Source organism: Corvus hawaiiensis, chromosome 11, assembly GCF_020740725.1.
Source record: "Corvus hawaiiensis isolate bCorHaw1 chromosome 11, bCorHaw1.pri.cur, whole genome shotgun sequence".
Classification (NCBI taxonomy): Eukaryota; Metazoa; Chordata; class Aves; order Passeriformes; family Corvidae; genus Corvus; species Corvus hawaiiensis.
The window spans coordinates 14,947,709-14,965,984 of record NC_063223.1 but is presented as its reverse complement, the minus strand read 5'-3'; the positions used below and the strand labels follow the sequence as shown (position 1 = coordinate 14,965,984).

The following is an 18,276-nucleotide window of genomic DNA, read 5'->3' as shown; positions in this document are numbered from 1 at the left end:
ATGGTGTCAGCAGCCAGACCTGGAGCACTTGGGGGTCCATATAGAATAATAGCAAGCCCCCAGGTGTGGTTGGTGCTGCTGTAGGAAGGTGGAGGGACCTGCCCTTGTGGGCTCAGGCCAGCACTGCTAAAATCCTTTTGCTAATATTGTCCAAGGATTAAGAGACGCTGTGCCAGTGCTGCAAAGTAACAATGTGGTTGGGAATTTCCTGGGCTGCAGCAGCTGGGAGTGGGGGAGCAGGGACAGTGAAGACCTTTTTCATTATTTACTTTGAGGTATGTAAGAGCAAAACGTCAGGAGGAAAAATCCCTTGCTTGAGCCACATCCTCGAAGGTTAAAAAGGGGGCAACCCATGTGCACGTACCTCTAAATGGCATGTTATCTTGCAAAGTTCAAGAGCAGGTTTGTTTTCTTTCCATGCTGTTCTGCACAGATCCCTCAGAGAAATTCCTTGTTTGTGGAAAGGCAGTTGTGTAACTGCCAACAGCTGGGGCGGGAACAGGGTTCCCACAGTCCCTGTAAATGGCCATGCTACCCTCCCCCCCGAGCCTGGGCTTCTTGGGGGACACGAGTGGGATGAGCAGGGTTTGGGGTTGTGGAGAGTGTTTGTGGTCACCTGCCTCATGGCCCATGGCAAACGACAGAGGGATGGAATAATGGGAGAGCAGCAGCTGGGCTGGGGAATAGACTCGAGGGCTTTTTTTGTTCCTGCGCATGCTCTGAGCATGGCTCCCAACAGCTCTGGTCCTCCCTGGGCAGTGAGCTTTCCTCTGCACTGGTTGTGCCAGCAGGAGAGAAGCACTGGGGAGGGGCAGCTGGGTTGGCTCCCTGATCGGTCCTGGGGGGCCCTGCGCCATGTGAGAGGCACCTCCCCAGAGCAGCCCTGCTGCTGGGATGGGGGTCAGGAGCTGGGACAGCCTGGCAGGGACCCCCCATTCGGTAGTTTCTGCAGCCTCTGCTCCATGGAGGAGGATGCTGAGCGCACGTCCCTGTTCCTCAAGGCTCCCCTGTGTCTGGTCTCCTCCCTGTCTGCTTCCTGATGCTTTGGAGAAGACCCACCTTTTCCTGCCAGCCCTGCCCTAGCAGGACCATCGCCCAGGGTGGCTGCAGTGTGCTGGGCCTGACTCTGCACTGGTGGCTTTGCAGGGGCTGGGTGAGAGCACATGGTCCAGGCTGGGTCCAGGTCCCCAGGAACCTGCTCCTGCTTTCCCATGGCTGTCCCTACAGGCAGCCCCAGGCTTGTGGGGAGCTTGCCTTACATAAATAGGTCATTTCTAGCCTAAAACTGGGGTGGCTGATGGGAGTTGCCACGCATCAGCTGGCTAGAGATGAAACACATTCCTGCAGCTAGCACTGGTTTCTCCAGTGAATTGAGCTCTGCCTTGCTGGCAGGGCACTGGGGACTGAGGTGGGGGCTGAGTGGTGGTCTGTGGACCTGCCAGGATGTTTTGGTAGGTGGCTTCTCTGGCACTGGGGCTGGGCAGGGCAGAAGCAAGGAGAGGCAGGGGACAGCCCCTGGCCTTGCTGAAGGAGGGGGCACCTTTGTCCCTGCACTGTCCCATCCTGTGCTGCTGCCTCTTGAGTAGCTGCTGGACTTCTTCCCCTGAGCTGGGTCTGTGCCAGTGGGGAGGGACACACAAATGCCTCTTATGGAGCGAGAACAAAGTATTTCCTTGTGGCCAAGCAATGACATCTCACAGGGCAGCAGCCCGAAGTTGCTGTGCTCCCTGCCCAGGGGAGAATGGTTCACTCTATGGCCCTGGGCGTGCAAAGGGCTCAGACCTGAGCCACTGGGGACACGGTGGCTCTCAGTGCACAGGGGCAGAGTGATGCCCTGATGCCTCTGTGGCACCCACTACTGGAGCTAGCGGGTGCTCTGTGTGGCCCGGCAGCTGTGCCTTCCCTGTTTCTAATGGTGGTGGGCTTAAGTTTGTGTAACTGGACATTAACAAAACTAGTGATGCTGTAGTGGGGCTGGGGACCACTGTCTGTCCATCCTGTGCATGGATCCATCCTCAGCACAGGGTGAGGGTCCTGCACTGCCCTGTGGCCAGCTCCAGTGGTGCCCAAGCCTTGGAAGCATGTAGGGCAGGGCAGAGGGGGCAGGGAATGAATAGCTTGTGTCCCTGGCTGGGAGCAAAGCCACCTTCCTTCAATTGTATGGAAATGAGGGTTGGCTAAGGGGCGTCCCCCCACCCTCTATTGCCTGGCCTTTGTTCACCGCCTGTAACTCAGACACCTGAATGAGAGCAGAGCAAACCCTGGAGACAACTCCCACCAGAGTGAGCACCCTGTTCCATCAGTGGGGATCCCTGTCCCAGCACCCCTCACCTGCTCGCTAGGGCCCGCTGCACCCACCCACCAGCCCAGGGCTCCCCCTCACGGAAAGGATGCAAGCAGGGCCATTGTCCCTGTCCCTCCTGCCCCAGAAACCATATGGGTAGCAAAGGGTGACACTGGCAGCATCCTCACACGGTGGAGGTTGGTGCCTGCCATGCTGGGCTGCCAGCTCCAGATGAGGTGATGGGCTCTGTCTTCTCTTTCTTGGGTTTGCACCATAGCAGTGTCCCCACCAGCTTAGCTGTGACAGGCTGCGTTGGCCCCGTGGAGTTCTTTTCAATTTCTCTTTGAAAGGGAAGCAGAGGCGGTCCTGCAGCCCGCAGAGCCGGGATCCACTGCTGCACCCCAGGCAACCCCTTGCTTTGCAGCTCTTCCCACGTGCAACGAGGACAGAACGTGAGCAGGATGATGTTGGGCAAGGCAGCATTGTTTTGCTTGGAGACGTGAAGCCAGGAGTCTCCTTCACCCGGCAGCCTTGCGGCTGGAAGGACGGCGTGGGGAGCCCAGGGAGTGGTGCTCTCGCTGCCAAGCACCTTACCCCTGCCCGCCACATCCCTCACCCTCCGAATGCCTTCTGCCTGGCTACCGTGTTGGTGGCAGAGAAAGTGGTATTGTCCTCGCCCGCTCGTTCCCGCAGCACGGCATTAGAGCCTGCAGAGTTGGTTGCCCCGGCGGGGAGAGCTGGGAAGGGGCCGTGCCGGCCCACAGAGTGCATGGGCTGGCAAGGGGCTCATCAGGTCTGGACGCGAGCGGAGTTTAACAAAGAACAGGGAGCTGCTGTGTGAAGCCAAAGAACTTGTTTTCCTGAAGAGAAGCTACAGGGCAGGCTGGGCTGTGTGCTGCTCGCCTTGTAAGCTGCAGCGCCTCAATCCTTCCCGCAGTATCCCCCGGCCCCCCTCCACCATCCCTCAACTCTCCCGACCTTCTGTCTTCTTCGTTTCTAAGAAGTGCAGCTGTTGGCAGGCACTGGCTGCTCCTTCCTCCGGCCGCAGGAGGGGTCTGGGCCGCCGCCAGCCCCGGCTTTGTGCAGGACGGGTTGCGCAAGGAGCCCTGCGGGCAGCTCGGCCCCGCAGGCAGGCGGAGCAGAGCAGTTCCAGAGCCACTCACTGCCCCGGCAGCGTCGGCTTCTCCGTGTATTGTGCTCCATGGGGAAACGGCCGCCAAAAGAGCAGCCCCTCGCTGATGTTTTTGGACTCAGCACGGATCATTGTGTTCCTTGCAAGAGGCAGGAGCAGGGTTTGCTCCTGCCGGGTGGGGCACCTTTCCCAGCTGCTGGCAGGCAGCACTGGTTTGGGGGCTTCTCCCCTAAGGGAGCAGATGTAGTTGGAGAGGTGAGATATTCTGGAAGCGATGCTGATGTGTGCAGTTGGGGGGTCCTATCTACAGCCCTTTAATGAGGTTTTCAAGGAGGTAAGGCTGTCAGGACACTGGGAAATAGGGACATGTCCAAGAGATATCCCAATGCCTGGCCATCCTGCTCATGGACACCCCAAGTCACTCCAGGACACAGCGAAGACACTGTCCCCGGAGCTGTGGGCCTGGGATCCTCACAACACCTCACATCCCCATGACTTTTCACCCAGAGAGGGCTGGTGGAAGTGCAAAAATATTTGTATACCTAAAAGTAGAAAGATTGATCCCACTGCTGTTTTGCAATGTGTTGACGAGCAGACAGTGCAGAATTATATAAGTGTATGTGGAGCTGGCAAGTTTGTGTTCCAATCATATGAGTGCTGTTGTGCAACGCTTCCCCTCTGCAGCCCTGGAGAAAAAAAAAAAACAAACCAGGAGTGTGGGGGCTGCAATGCCTGGGCTGAGCCCTTCATGGCTTACTGTGATCCCAGTCCCCAAGGCTCTGAGGGCAAGGGATGCAAGTGATATTTCCCGAGGTCTCAAGTTCAGCTTTAAAAGTCACCTGCAAGTGACAGAGCAGGATCCTTGCTCGCTGCCCCTCCCTGTCCAGTATAAATCACCTGGAACTTGCAATTCAAAGCTGATTCCTCAGCAGCAGGAATTTGTCCTGGGCTCTGCATTCTACCCAGATGCAGAAGGGTTTGCAGGAGCCTTTACAGAGGAAATCCTTCCCAGCCGCTGTCTGGCAGAGCTGGGATGCTGTGCTGAACAGAGGGAGAGGCTGGGGTGCTGCTGCTGCTGTGCACGTGGGAGGTGGGTGGTGGATGCCTGCATCCCCCTCAGCTGCCTTGGCCTGCCGGCACAGCCTGTGCTGCCGACTTCGCGGAAACAAAGCGCCGTTATTCCAGCACAAACAGCTGGGCTTGTGCCAGGGAGTGGCCAGGGCTCACCTGGAGTGGGGACACAGCAGCAAGGTAAACCGGGCAGGGGACGGGCGAGCAGGGAATCTTGTTCCTGTGGGATATGGGTAGTACCAAGAATGATGACTCCACAAGTGGGAAGGTTTTCCCTCCTGCAGTGGCGATCCCTGGCTGCCCAGCCCTTGCCCACCGTCATGCTGTGCCCTGCTGGGCATCTGGAACGGACCGTGACCAGGCAGGAAGTCCAGACCTGAAAGGCTCCCAAAGGATTCAGCCCCGGTTACATTTCACAGTTCCAAATCAAAGCACCCCGTCGTCTTTCCAGCCTGAGTGTACCCAGCCTCAGTTCACCGCAGTGATTCCCGGTACCCGCCGCAGTGGGAAAGCCTAGGCAACCGCTCACTCCCACTCCATCCTCCATCCCTGTGTAACCAGGATCAGCCAGAATTACCTCACTGCCAGTGCTGGGAAAAGCGGGGGCCTAGGTGGGCTGTGCTGGGAGCGAGCAGGGGGTTGTGGCCGCTGCAAGCCTGGTTTTTATTGTATTGCCACTGGCGGGATTGGGTTGTGGAGGGTTTCTGGATGAATTAAGCCCCCCTGTTCCTGCGAGCAGGGATCTGTGGACTGTTCCATCTCTGCATCCCTGCATCCTGGCAGGATGGCAGGAGTGGGCAGGATGGGTGAGGGGTGTCTTTGTGGTGGGTTTGGCTGCAGGAGTATGTACCAGTCCCACTGGGGTGCTGTAACCAGGTCCCCACCCACCCTGCTCCGGGGCTCTCTGTGCTGGCTTTCCCAGGTGGAAAATTTGTCTTGTTCCTAGGGCAGCGTGGAGAAAGCCCTGGCTGGGGGAGGGGGGATGGTGCCCTGCAGGGCTGCCACCCACTTCCCTGGGACAGTGAGAAGGGCTCAGACCCCCGGCAGGGGCAGCAGGGACCAAGGGAAGCTGCTGATGTCTGGGCGGGGTGAGGGAGGGGGGGGCTTGCAGGGGCCTTGGGCCACTTAGGGTAGTGTCTCAAAGGGCTGTTCTCCTGGAATGGGGCAAAGAGATGAATGGGGCTGGGGGCTGCTGTGTCTTTTTGGAGAGCTTCAGGCCTGATGTGCCGTGTCCCGTGTCCCCACGGCCGCGTGCCAGGTCACTGTGTCCGCTGCGGGCCAGAGCCAGCCCTGGTTGTGCCCGGATCCCATGCTGGAGGAGTGGCGGGGAACGGGACTGGCCCAGGGGAGCTCGCTGGGGGAAGCCGCTCGTGGCAGCCAGGGTGGGGTTGGTGGGCACACAGGGACTTTGGGGACTTAATGGTGCCGGGTGCTCCAGTACGGGAGTCCGAGAGGAGGGGCTGCTCGGGGGCACCCGCCGGGACGGGCGGATTTAGTGCGGAAGCGATGTGCCTGCGGCCAGCTGGGCCACGGCGGGGGGCAGAACGGCCAGGCGCGGGTGGGCGATGGGCGGGAGGCGGGAGCAGTGACCCCGGGAGCCGGCAGTGAGCCGGGCAACGCTGTGACGGAGGAGGGACTCAAATGGGTCGGTGCTGGGGAAGCGTCCGTGCTCAATGCATCCTGACAACGGCCCATCGGGGGTCAGTCTCGGGGGTCAGTCTCGGGGGTCAGTCCTGGGGGCAGTGCCCGGGAGCCGCTGCCGGGGGTCGGTGCCGGGGGCAGTGCCCGGGTGCCGGTGCCGGGTGCCGGTGTCGGGGGTCGGTCCCGTGGGTCAGTCCCGGGGCCAGTGCCGGGACCGCTCCCGTCGCCGCCGCCTCAGCGGCGCTGCGCGAGCCGCTGGCGCCCCCTGCCGGCGTACCGGGCGGCACGGGGCAGGGGCGGGGCCGGCCGGGCGGGGCGGGGGGAGCGGCGCCGCCGTGCCGCCAGGGGGCGGTACCGTGCGGGGGCGGGGCGCGGCCGGGACGCGGGGGCGGGGCTGGCGGGGGCGGGGCCGGGCCGGGCCGGGCGGGCGGAGGTGCCGGCGGTGCCGGTGCCGGTGCCGCCGTCGCCGTCGCCGTCATGTACCGGGCCCTGTACAGCTTCCGCTCGGCCGAGCCCAACTCGCTGCCCTTCGCTGCCGGAGAGACCTTCCTGCTGCTGGAGCGCAGCAACCAGCACTGGTGGCTCGTCACCCGCGCCGGCTCCGGCGAGACGGGCTACGCGCCGGCCTCCTACCTCCAGCGGCTGCAGGTGGGCCGGGCCGGGCGGGGGCGGCTCTGCCGGGGGTCCCGGGGCTGGGCGGCTCTGCCCTGGCCCCTCGCAGGCAGCGGGGCGTTCCTGGCGGTCCCAGGCTGGGTTTGTGCCAGGGCGGTGTCAGAGCACAGCTCGGTGCTCGGAGCAGCTGCCCCCTGCTCTGAGCAGCCCAGTCCCAGCTGCTTACGGTCCCTCGCGTGTCCCCTCTGGGAGCCGCTGGCCCGGCTGGCGAAACGGGTGTGCGGTTTCTGTGGCCGTTTCTGCAGTGTCTTCGGCAGGCGGGAACAGTCTGGGACACTGGGATGGGAATTCAGAGGTTGCAGGGAGGCAGGAGACGTCTCCTGTGGTGTCAGGTTTGGGGAGCACCAGCCCTGCGGGTCAGGGACAAAGTGAGAGCTCAGCAGGCTCATCCGGGGGAAAGGGGCTGAGTGTGGATCCCCAGGGTGCCATCTCCAGGTCAGGAGCCCAGGGCCTGAAAGTCTGGTGGGCTGTTCACTCCTGCACAACTGGGAGAGGACGATAGGAAAATCCCTGGGAGATGCTGAGGGGGATTCTCCTCCCTGGAGTGAACATGGTTACAGGTAACCTGGAATCTCCCGGCCAGCAGCTGTCGTTGGTGTAAGTTAGCGGCACTCCTGTAGCCATCTCTGTGCTGGCTGTTCAGCCTGGGGGCTCTGTGTGTGTGGTACCCGCACACTGAGAGGACAGGGAGGGCTGATTGTCCTCCTTCCACCAACACACCATGGCACCCACAGCACAGCCCTGCTGTCCTGGGGCCGGGAGGAGCCTTGGCAGCTGCCTGCGATGGCAGCACTTTCAGCCAAGTTGGTGATACTGGGAATTAGAGAAGGTCCAAGCACCTGCTGTGGCCCTAGCTGGGGTCAGAGGATGAAGTACAACTTTTGGCTGCTAGGGCGTGAGCACTGTGCCCATACAGGTGTAGTGGGAAAGATGCTGAATGTGGCTTGTACAGTGCGGGGGCTGCTTAGTGGAGGCTTCTGAGGGAAAACATGGCTTCTGAAGTTAAAACAGGGGTTTCATATGGAACTAATTCATGGGGGTTTTTATACTTCTGGGCCTTGGGATAGCTGTGTGATCTGGATGCTGAAGATTCTTTGCATTAGTGAATGGGTAACTGCACAGAAATGCATGTGAATGTTACAAATGGGCCTTTTGGAGTCTGTCTGAAAATGGTGACAATCCCCTTTATTTTAATGTTCTGCTGCTGCTCCTTCAGATGCCATTGAATTTCTGATTAGCAGTAACTCAGGCTGTAAGTAAGCGTGGGTGTGGGCTTTGCAGAACACTCCAGTGAGACAAGCATTTACAGGAGAGTGTGTACGTGTGTTTGGGCAACACCAGGTCCCTCTGATGGCCGCTTGGTCCGTCCAGCCTGTGAGGCTGGGGCTCTTCTGCAGCCTGGCCTGACGGGAGGGGACATCTTGTGTATCAATAAGCCCTTAAGCTATTTACAGGAGCTATTTAGCTACAGAGCAAAGACCTTATTAACTGCTAGATTTTAAAACCCCACAGTGGCATAGCTCCAGGTTGCTGCTCATGAGTTTCCTCTCTGCAGTCTCTTGCTTCATTTGCTTGTGTGGCATGACGTCTTCTCGCTGCTGTGGATGCAGGAGCCTTCTCCTAGGCTGCTCACTCATACCAGTTTTTCTTGCAGGTACCTTGCTAGTATGCATTTCAAAATCTTACAGGAGAAGTATTTATTCTATGACTTTACATTAATTTCTAACAGTATATTTTGCTATGGCCTCAACACAGCTTGCAGCCTGCCAGGCCAGTTCCTGACATGTTAGTAATGTTAGTAATGCACTGATATTAAAGCAGCATTGCTGGTGACTTTGTGAGCGTTCCCTCTAGTTCAGCTGTAACTTTCCCAAATGCTTTTTAGACCTTGTTGCAGGAAACAGAGAGTCTTCCCTGCATCTGCTCATCTGTGTTTTGGCCATTAAATTTCCAGCACCTGGACTTGTTGATGATGTGTGAAGCAGCAGGATATAATTTGCTGCTCTGCAGTTGCAGTCATCCTCTGTGACTGACTTTCTGCTGTTGCATCTGAAGAGCTGATGTGATGTCAAAACGTGGGTTTATTCATGGCAGAAAGCATCTGCTCACTCAGAGTGTGCTTGAGACTGTTTGCTCAATGTCCAGGAGGAGTGCAAACAATTTGTCACCCAGTTTTGGTTTAATAAGGGCCCTGAGACCAATTAGTGACAGCGCTTTGGGAGGCAATTAATGCTGCCTCAATCACAATAGGGAATAAACACCGCTAATGATTAGTGTTAGCAGGGAGAGAGGGTGGCCAACAGGAGTCACCATTGTAAAGGTAAGCTTGGCCTTCCTTAGCAGTGCAGTCAGGTTCCAGGTGAGCAATAGGTTGGAGAACAGTCACAGCCCCTTGCAGCAACCTGCTGAGAGGATGCTCATGGGGGAGGTTTGGGCTGCTGTTGCTGCTGTGCACTATTAGGAGCATTAGTTTTCTTCTGAGCTCCTCTTGAGCTTCAGGAGTTTTTTTTTCTCAGCTTTCATATATATGGGATATTGATGCCGTGAATTCTCTAGAAGAAAAAATAATTCCCAGTTATTATTGAGTGCTTATTTTTGTCTAATGTCTTTGCAGAATTTTGTACTGAAGTCCTTGTGGCTCAGCATTGCTGTTAAAGGAGAGTTAGTTGTAGTGGGGGGGGGTAAAAGCTCCACCAACAAATCCTTCCTAGAATGCCCCTAAGAAACAAGTTGGGGCCCAACCAGAGCACCAGAAGGTGTGTGTGATGTGAAGTTAATTTGAGTCAATTAGAAACGCCCAACTTCAGCTGATACTCCTGCTGATTTTACTCTTCTGTAGTTCTCTTTTAGCTCCTGTTTGGGTTATTAAGAGTCATGTCAAGCCGAGTGCCATTCTGGGGATAGATGCTGAGGCCATCAAGCAGCGAGAGGGGAGGACCGGGCTGTGCTGCTGAATGGGGCAGCTTGTGGACCGCACACAGAGCGAGGTGCTTGTTGAAACACTGGCCTCACATGTGGCTTAGCTCTGGCTCTGCATGCCCATGGTGGAGATCTCAGGTGGCCACGATGCCAGCAGGCACGACGGTGCCCAGCAAAGTTGTGTACGTGGGGGGTGTGGGTGCTGCTGCCAGACAAGTGAAAACATGTACCTAGCACTGTGCCAGTGACAGCACAAGGGTAATTGCCTCCAGCTACTGGTGGAGCAAGAAATGTGCTAATATCAAATGCCAGGTGAATACTGCTGCAGCAAAGCTGTCATCTCAAGTTCCAGGCTTCCCTATTGAACAGCAAGGTGCCCATCAGCATGAGGTTGGTCTTTTGTCTCCAGCTGTGTGCTGACACTTAAGTGATATATGAGTGGCAGAAAAATGTGGATATTAAAATGGAGCTTAGGGTGTCCTCTGGAGTCAGTCAGTCACTCCAGAAGACAGGCTTTTCAAAGCTTTATGTGCAGCTGTAAAAGATTCAATTTGGAAAGCTTGCTTAGGCACAGGAGGTTCACTCAGTGTCAGGAAGGGACAAATGCCTTGTCTAACAAATAATAACGTTCCTTTCTGTGGGATAAATAGCCATATGTTGCTATTATTATGATGGAACATGGGATTTTGTTATGGGAGTGTGGAGTTACTCCAGCTCTGGATGAAGATTTCAGGCTGTAGCACAGCAGCACCAGGAGCACAGAGTGAGTGGTTGTCCTGGAGAATGCTGAGCTGTGGGTGACACTTGGCCTGTCAGGAAAGCTGATCTGCTCTGCTCTTGGCAGGGCGGGGGCTGGCTGTGGTGGTTTGCTTCTGCTGTGGGACCCACGTCCGGGAGCAGCAGGGCTGCTTCAGCTCTCAGCTTCACCAGGCACCATGACTGATCTTGTCTTGTCTCATGTCTGCACTGACCCAGGCTGCATGCCCTGTCAATGGAAGTGTTAACATTACATGCCGAGGAGGGGAATGGCAGCTTTAAAATGCTGTATCGGTAAATGTCAGGGGTGCAAAAATAAGTGCTAAGTCGCAGGGGGATGTTTCCTGATGAAGTGGGAATGGTTTAGCCTGCTGGCTGCTACAAATCGGCTGCTCAGCTGTATTAAGCCATTAGGAAATAGCTTTGAAATGACAATTAATAATCTTTTCAAAATTACCTTAAATTTATTTTGAATAACTGAAGAATTGTTTGTAATGTGGATTTTCAATCTGTTCACACTTTCACATAGTATCTCTGGAGGAGCAAGAAAAGGTCGGTCTGGGTGCAAAGATGTGTATGCTGATGGCCAAGAAGCTTTGGACTGTCTGGTGAGAACATGGAGTGAAGCAAAGAGTACAACAAGCATTTTGAGGATGCCTTGGATTGCTGTTTGCAGTATCTTTTTTTACAAGAATAAACAGGCATGTGATAAAAATAAGAGACTGCTTTGTGCAGCCTAGCAACAACTTAAAATTCTCCTGCAGCATGAGCAAGTGCATAGCGGCAGAGTACAGGTAGTCCTGGCCAGGCAGGCACAGGAGTGTGTCACCTCCCCAGCTGCAAAGAGAGGTTTCTGTGACAGAGTGAAATTTGAGCACTCTCTGTTTGCCCAAACCGTTCTGTCCTGTTTTGTGTTGTAGCATTGACCAGGGTTCAGGACTGGAACTGTGTGGTGCAGAGTGAGGTACTGTAGGAGCCGCGTTTCCTTGCAGACCAGGGCATGTCAGGGCTCAGAGTGTGGGTCTGACAGCTCATGGCCACTCCTCCAGCCTCATCCTACATCCTACACCCAGCCTTGCTGTCCAGCCTTCCCTGAGCTGCTTTTGCTCTTGTCAGCCCCACTCTCAGTTAATTCAGTTCACTGGCTTGCTGGAAAACTCCTTGTTTCTAATGGTGTTGCTTCTCTGCCAGGATCGCACGTGCATTGGTTCGGGGATGGAACAGCACGTGCCGAGGCTGGTGCTGTGTAGGATCACTGTGGCAGCTCAGGTACTGTCAAACCTTCCACACTGCCATGGAGACAATGATGGTTGTGGAACACAGACAGAATCACAGAATAGCTTGGGCTGGGAGGGACTTCAAAGAGCATCTAGTTCCAACTCCCCAGCTGGTTGTACGTTGTCAGTAACAGAATGGTTTGGGTTGGAAGGGACCTCTGGAGATCATCCAGTCCAACTCCCTGCCAAGGCAGGGCCACCTGGAGCATGTGACACAAGAATGTGTCCAGGTGGGTTTTGAATGTCTCCAGAGAGGGAGATACTACAACCTCTCTAGGCTTTCTGGAAACTGAGCTTTGGCAATTGTTTGCTGTAAGAGTCTCTTCCTCCATCTACATAAAATCCATCTTTAAACTTGGTGCTCCTGACCCTTGGCAGAGTTGCTCTCATTGTTCCTGAACAGGTGATGATTGTACAGATATTGTACGGACTCTCCCCTGTGCTGGAGCCTGCAGCATTATTTGTCATCTGCTGCAGGTTTGACAGAGCTTTCAATGGGCGTGAGAGCTTAATCGCAATACTCACACAGATCCTGAGTAAGTGCTTAGGCTAAAAATAAAGTTTTATTTTGGAGAATAACCAGCTGGTACGCTTTGCAGCTGAGGCTGCATTTCTTGACACATGCGAGAAAGTGAAAGAATGAAGCATTTTTCTCTGGGCTCTCACCGTAGCAGAGATGCTGTTGTGTCAGAGCTGCTCGTGCTTTGAGATGAAGTTTTATTCTTGAGACTAAATTACACAGTCAGGGGAATTATAACCATTTCTAATTACTGTAGCTAAACACTTGAAATTTTAGCCAGAAGTTCTACAATCTTTCATGGTCCAAAATGATTAAAGTTGAGCTACGGTAATGATCTTTAGCCTTGGCTGTGAAGACATGTTCTTCTCACTTCTACTCCAATTAAAAATAATTAGGTTTTTTGATATCAGATAAAATTTGCCTTTGTGGCCTGGACACCCATGTATGAGCAGCATTGGTGGCATGGTCTTATCTCTCCTGTGTCATGGGTGGAGTGACACTGGTGGGTGCATGGATAGCTCCAGTGGGCTGGAAATATTAAGCCTGTTTCAGGGTTGAACAACATGAAGGCTGCTTTGGTTGGAAGTGAGCAGGCAGTAGGGACATGTCTGAGAGTCCATGTCCACTCCTGAGCAATGTGACTGCAGCTCTATTTACCTTGGAGGAAGGGCAAGGTGAGGGGGCAGACTGGAAAGAAGAAGTGTGCCATTTTCTTCTCAGCCTTCAGAGAGGCTCTTGGCCAGAGCAGACAGACACAGATTGGTTCCCAGCTTCCCTGCGGGGTCACAGTGTCTGCCAGGTCATTTGCACCCCTGCTTTCTAGTGCTGGGCTGGTGAGCATTTCAGTGTTGCACAGGTGATCACCTGCTGTTACCTTGCAATTTTACTGATCAAATCTGTAAATTTTTTTTTGCCTACTGTATGATTTTTGAATGCTTTTCATCAGAAGAAGATGGCTAGACTTTCTTTCCTTGTTTGCATCTGGATGATGATGGGCTTCTTATTGCACAGTGAAGAACTGCCATCTTTGAACTAGGAGCATCCTGCTCTGTGTTTGTGTTTCTGCATCACTTCTCACAATCCCACTCTTGTGTTTCTTTTGAGGATTTCCAGCATCTCATCAGAAAAAAAACAGAGGAGGAGAGATTTGTATTGGAAGAAATATGAAACCAATAAACTAGAAAGTTCATGGAAATTGATTTTCTTGTGATTGTTGCTCTGTGTGAAGTACAGAGGGAGCAAGACGCTGAAGAGTGGGGAGGAATTCATGTTGCTTGTCCTTGGAGAAAAATGGGCTCTGTTAGTGATGATGGGAAGACGATGTGAAGAGTCCTCCTCCTTGCAAGGAAGAGTAACCTCCATGCTTGGAACAGCCTGTAAACTAGGGAAGGCTTTGACAAAAGCAGACTATATCATGGTAACTGGCTGACCTAAGAAGATCCCTTGCAAGGCCATGGGCACATTAATGCCCATGGGGGAGGTCAAATTCCATGGTGTAAAGTGGGTATTTACATCTGTCAGTGGTTGAAACATAGAAAACAGCTGAACCTGTCTGTTGAGGAGAGCTCTGGTTCTGGAACAGAAGCAGCCTCCTTTCTATTTTGTTCATTTTGTAGTTCAGATGTACATAAAAACAAACAGAATTTATAAGTGCATCCCAGATTTACTCCCTTCATGAACAATTTAAACTTTGTCATTCCCAGACAGGACTATGTATTCATGGTGTGAGCTGTCAGCCTGGGTATTGGAAGAAGGATGAATTCCAGAAGGGTTTTTATAAGGAGGGAAATACAAGCAGCCTTAGTATGCAACTGTAGCATTAGATGGTCTGCAAGAAAATTAGACTTCACAGATACTAACATTCTACATGGCCACTGCCATAACCAAAATTTTACAAGCCACAGGTTCTAACAGAGCTCTGTGTGCAGAGATTTTTAAATTAAAATGCATGTGCATTGTATTTCTTCCTGAGACAAAGCCTTAAATTGAGGCTTTCATCTTGGCCATATCAGTAAGAGTTGGCTAAATTTATTTCACTAAAGAAGTGTATTTGTGTGCAGACTTGCAGGGGTTGTGAGGGCTGGAAGTGTTTGTTGTTGGACTGGGGAATCAGTTGGTCCTGCAGGGCTGGTGATCGCTGCCTCCCAGAGTTGCTGTTGCTGTGTGTGCAGACTGCTGTGTGATGGGTGCCAGCTTCTGGTGAGAAGGAGGACTTGTTTCCAGGGCTGACACTCTCCAGAGAGAAGTGGGTGCTGGCCCTCTTGGAGGACCCCAGTTCGTGCTTTTTCTGTGAGTTGGCATCTGGATCTGAAAAATGCATGTTGTATTTAGAGAAAAAGTTCTCATTTGAAATGGCAATCCACTGGAAATTCTTTCTGTGGACCCTGAGTGACCTCATTGCCTCAGGTCTGAGTCGCAGCAGGAATTGTGGGTCCTGGTCCTGCTTCTGGAGGAGCATCACTTTGCTTCCCCGGCCAGTGGCTCACAAATAAAATTTTGACCTTTAAGAGAGGGTCTTGTCAAACCTAATTTGTCTTGACTTTATCACATGGCAAAACCTTTGATTTTAAAACCAGGGTTTTGAAGCTTGTCATGTGAGAAGTGGAACAGAGGGCACGATTCTGTTCACACAAACACTGCATCTGTTTGTCTCTGCTCCCCTTCAGCCCCCATCGTGTTCTTACCACGGGAATACTGAGCACTCTTCTGGGGAAAGCTCTGTCAGTGCTAACGGGCAAATAGAGTTGTTCAAAAGACAAAACCCACCACCTTGGGAGAGGAGGCTCAGCTTCCTGTGAGATCATCTGTTCATGCCCTGCAATGCAGAGCTTGCATGCCAGAGCTGTTTGCTTCCCTTGCAAGGGAACAAAGAACTAAAATTTGTCCTCTTTTAGCATGAGGCTTAGGCAAGAAGGGGAAGTAAGATTTTGTCAGGGTGTGCTTTTTAGAGTGAGGTGGGAAGTCCACGGGTTTGTTTTTCCTGGTTATTTGCTTGCCTGTTGAAGTTGTTTAGAAGAAGTTGTCACTCCTTTCCTCCTTGGAAGCTGCTTGCTTCTTGTGAAGCCCGTGTCCTTCCTCCTGTCCATCTGGACCAGCTAAAAGGGCAGTGTCACCCAGCTCCAAGTGCAGTGAGCCCATTCCTCTGACTCAGGCTGCCTTTCATGCTAGTGGGATGTGCTTTTGAATAGGGATCTCCTGTCATGCCAATGGGGGGGGTCCCATCTGTGCTGCTTTGTTCCCCTTGCCTGCTCAGGTTGGGGTGGTGTGTGTGAAAGTGGTCTGCAAGGTGTTGATTTTCTCTGTGATCTGGAAATGCCACCATAGGCTGATATTTTAGTTTGTTCAGCTGCTCAAGAGTTATAATTAAAAAATTAAAAAAATAAATCAAGCTGTTGGACTAGGCATGCTAGATAATTCCAGGCTGTGGGTCGTTTCTTGCTAAATCACTAGTTTCAAGTTCAGATTAGATCTTTTCTAAGTAATAACTATTAATTATTTCTTGGGGTTTTTGTAGTACGTGTAGGGACAGTGCCTTGCAGTATGGAAACCTGAGGGCAGGCCCCAGCTCCAAACCTTCTATTATATTGAATAAAAAACGAAGGGTTGAGGAAGAAGATGAGGCAAGAGCTGCAAAAATAGACACTCACCCACAAGGAGGCGGGAATTGCTGGGATGATGTCTTGATGAAAAGGTCTTGAATGCCTGTCCATGGGGTTTGTGCCTGGGGCCATACCTCCACAGCTGCTAATGTAGCTGGGGTGTCACCTCCCACTGTTCCTGCTGCCTGCTCCCCCTCCGCTGCTCTTGAGCTCAGTGGCCAGGAGGCTGAGCTCAGCCTCTGAGTTTCATCCTCTTTCTCTGGAGGTGGGAAGAAAGCCTTGATGGACCACACAGGTGCTTTTCACCCACTCCCACCTGGGGGATGGAAGTAGTTGGACAGGTTTTTGGGGTGGAGGGCTCTCTGTCAGCCGAGTTTAGTCGGTGTCCATGTGCTGCAATGAGAACCAGGGCAGCTCCTGTGGAAAACAGATGGCTGCCTAGAGACATCAAGTTTAATCTCTCCACTGAGCAGACAAATGCAAACCTTCGTGGCTTCTGAATATGATGTGGTGACAATTCCTTTTTGTGTAAACTCAGTGAATTCTGTGCCTTTCCAGATTCCCTTTTTCCTTTTCCTGAGTAAAGGATGTGTGTTTGCAGGGGGATGGCCTGACCATGGTATGAACAATGATTTGCATCCAAGTGACCTGCCAGAAAGCAGGTCCATGGGCCCTTTCCATCTGTGTTCAGGCTTAGCTATCCCTGGGGAATATTTGGGGAGAAGCTCAAGTATCAGGAAAGTCCACCTTTTTAGCATGTTAAAAGAATAATTGCATGAAATCCCAGCACCTCAAGTAAGAATGATGAGCATAAAATTTCATTACCTACTTACTGCAGAAACTTAGGGACTTCCCTGAGCCTGGCCAAATCAAAGTGTTTATAGATGAAGACTTTTTCCATTTGACATCAAAAAAACAATGTCCATTGAAGTGCTGAGTTCTAAATAATGAAGTTTTTGCCCTAGAATCACCTTAATTGACTTAAACTGTAAAATGCACCCCTTTTAGTTTGTTTTTTTAAATAGATTTCATGTGTCTGTCTTCCATTAGCTTGATGACGAGATAGCAGCAGCAGCATTGAAATAATTGTGCAGTTGTTATCAAGGGACCTGCACAGTATAATTTTTTTATATCAGAGATGAAAAGAAACCCCTCCAACACCCAGTTTTGGGAAGCATCATCTTGCCTGTGGTCTTGGGCTGCCTTTGAAGCATTGCCCAGTGACTTGGGACAACATCTGAGCCTTCTACATGCATGAACACATGTGAACTGGCTGTATTCTCAAGCTTGAGATCTCAAAATCATATTGAGCTCCAGTCACTTTAAAAACTTTTAAATACTATTCATATTCTGTTAATGAATGAGCATAAAAGTTCTCTCAACAAAATACCCTGTTGGCAATGTTTGGATGTGGAGGACCACACAAACCTCATGGCTGGGCTGAAGGGAGTTAGGAGTGGTGAAGGGTGATCAGCCCTGACCTGGAAGAGTTTAGAGGGAGAGAGAAAACGTGTACATGAATTGTGCAAACCATGCAGCTTCAGAGTTACTGTCACCCTTGGCTTGCTTTTAGGCAGCTCCAGACCTCCATGGAGGAGGTGAGCTGAGTCCTGGCCATCTCCATTCCTGCAGGATTTGTCCCATGTGATATGGGCAGATTTCCTGAAATACAGTGGTTTGCTCTTGCTGATGCTACTGAGTGAGATGAGGGATGACACAGGTGAATGTGGCATGTGAAGCAGCAGATGCAAGAAATCGATCCTGTAATGAGCCATGGGAGCTTGGAGCAACTTTTGCACATGGGAAATGAACGATCTAACAAACGCAGGTTTTTGGCTCACTGCCTCAGGAAGTGAGGAAAACAGGATTATGGCTGTATTGCTGCCTGAAGCACAATGTCCTAAGAGGACATTCCCCTCCTGTCCCCATTTCTTTTTGTTTTTTGGGGAGCCTGTGCCACTTTAAGCTGCGAAAGGAGATGGGATTATAAGTTGCAGCTAAAGCAGAGGCTGGTTTTCTCCTGCAGATAGTGTGGGACACTAATGAATTGCTTTTCTTCCATGACTCACCTCTTACTTCCTTATGGTGAAATGTCAGCAAATCCAGTTGAACCCTTTAATCTTTTTTTAAGGTAAGAAAGCCCACTAAACAAACCCCAGAATTTGTTCTTGAACTGAATCTGGAAGTAACTGTAAGTTAGCCTCATTCCTTTGATAAACAGAGCTAAACTTGCAATTCTCAAGCTACTTTTGTAGGTCAATGGAAACTGTCAGTCTGTCGAAGTTTTGCAGCACAGAAAAATAGTGTTCTGCTGTCTGCCATCAAAAACAACTGCAGGAGCTATAGTTCACAATTTTCTGGGGTTTATTTTGGCTTGTGCTGTTGTCTTTATGACCACACATATA

At 52.3% G+C, this 18,276-nt stretch overlaps 1 protein-coding gene across 1 annotated transcript in view; it reads left to right on the top strand.

Moving 5' to 3' along the window:
- The first annotated feature begins 6,536 nt into the window (after positions 1-6,536).
- Positions 6,537-18,276, top strand: part of NCKIPSD (NCK interacting protein with SH3 domain) — a 51,438-nt gene continuing 39,698 nt past the window's right edge. The window contains exon 1 of the mRNA XM_048315288.1: positions 6,537-6,776. Coding sequence (XP_048171245.1) covers positions 6,606-6,776 — 171 coding nt within the window. The 5' untranslated portion in view covers positions 6,537-6,605. The remainder of the gene's footprint in view (positions 6,777-18,276) is intronic.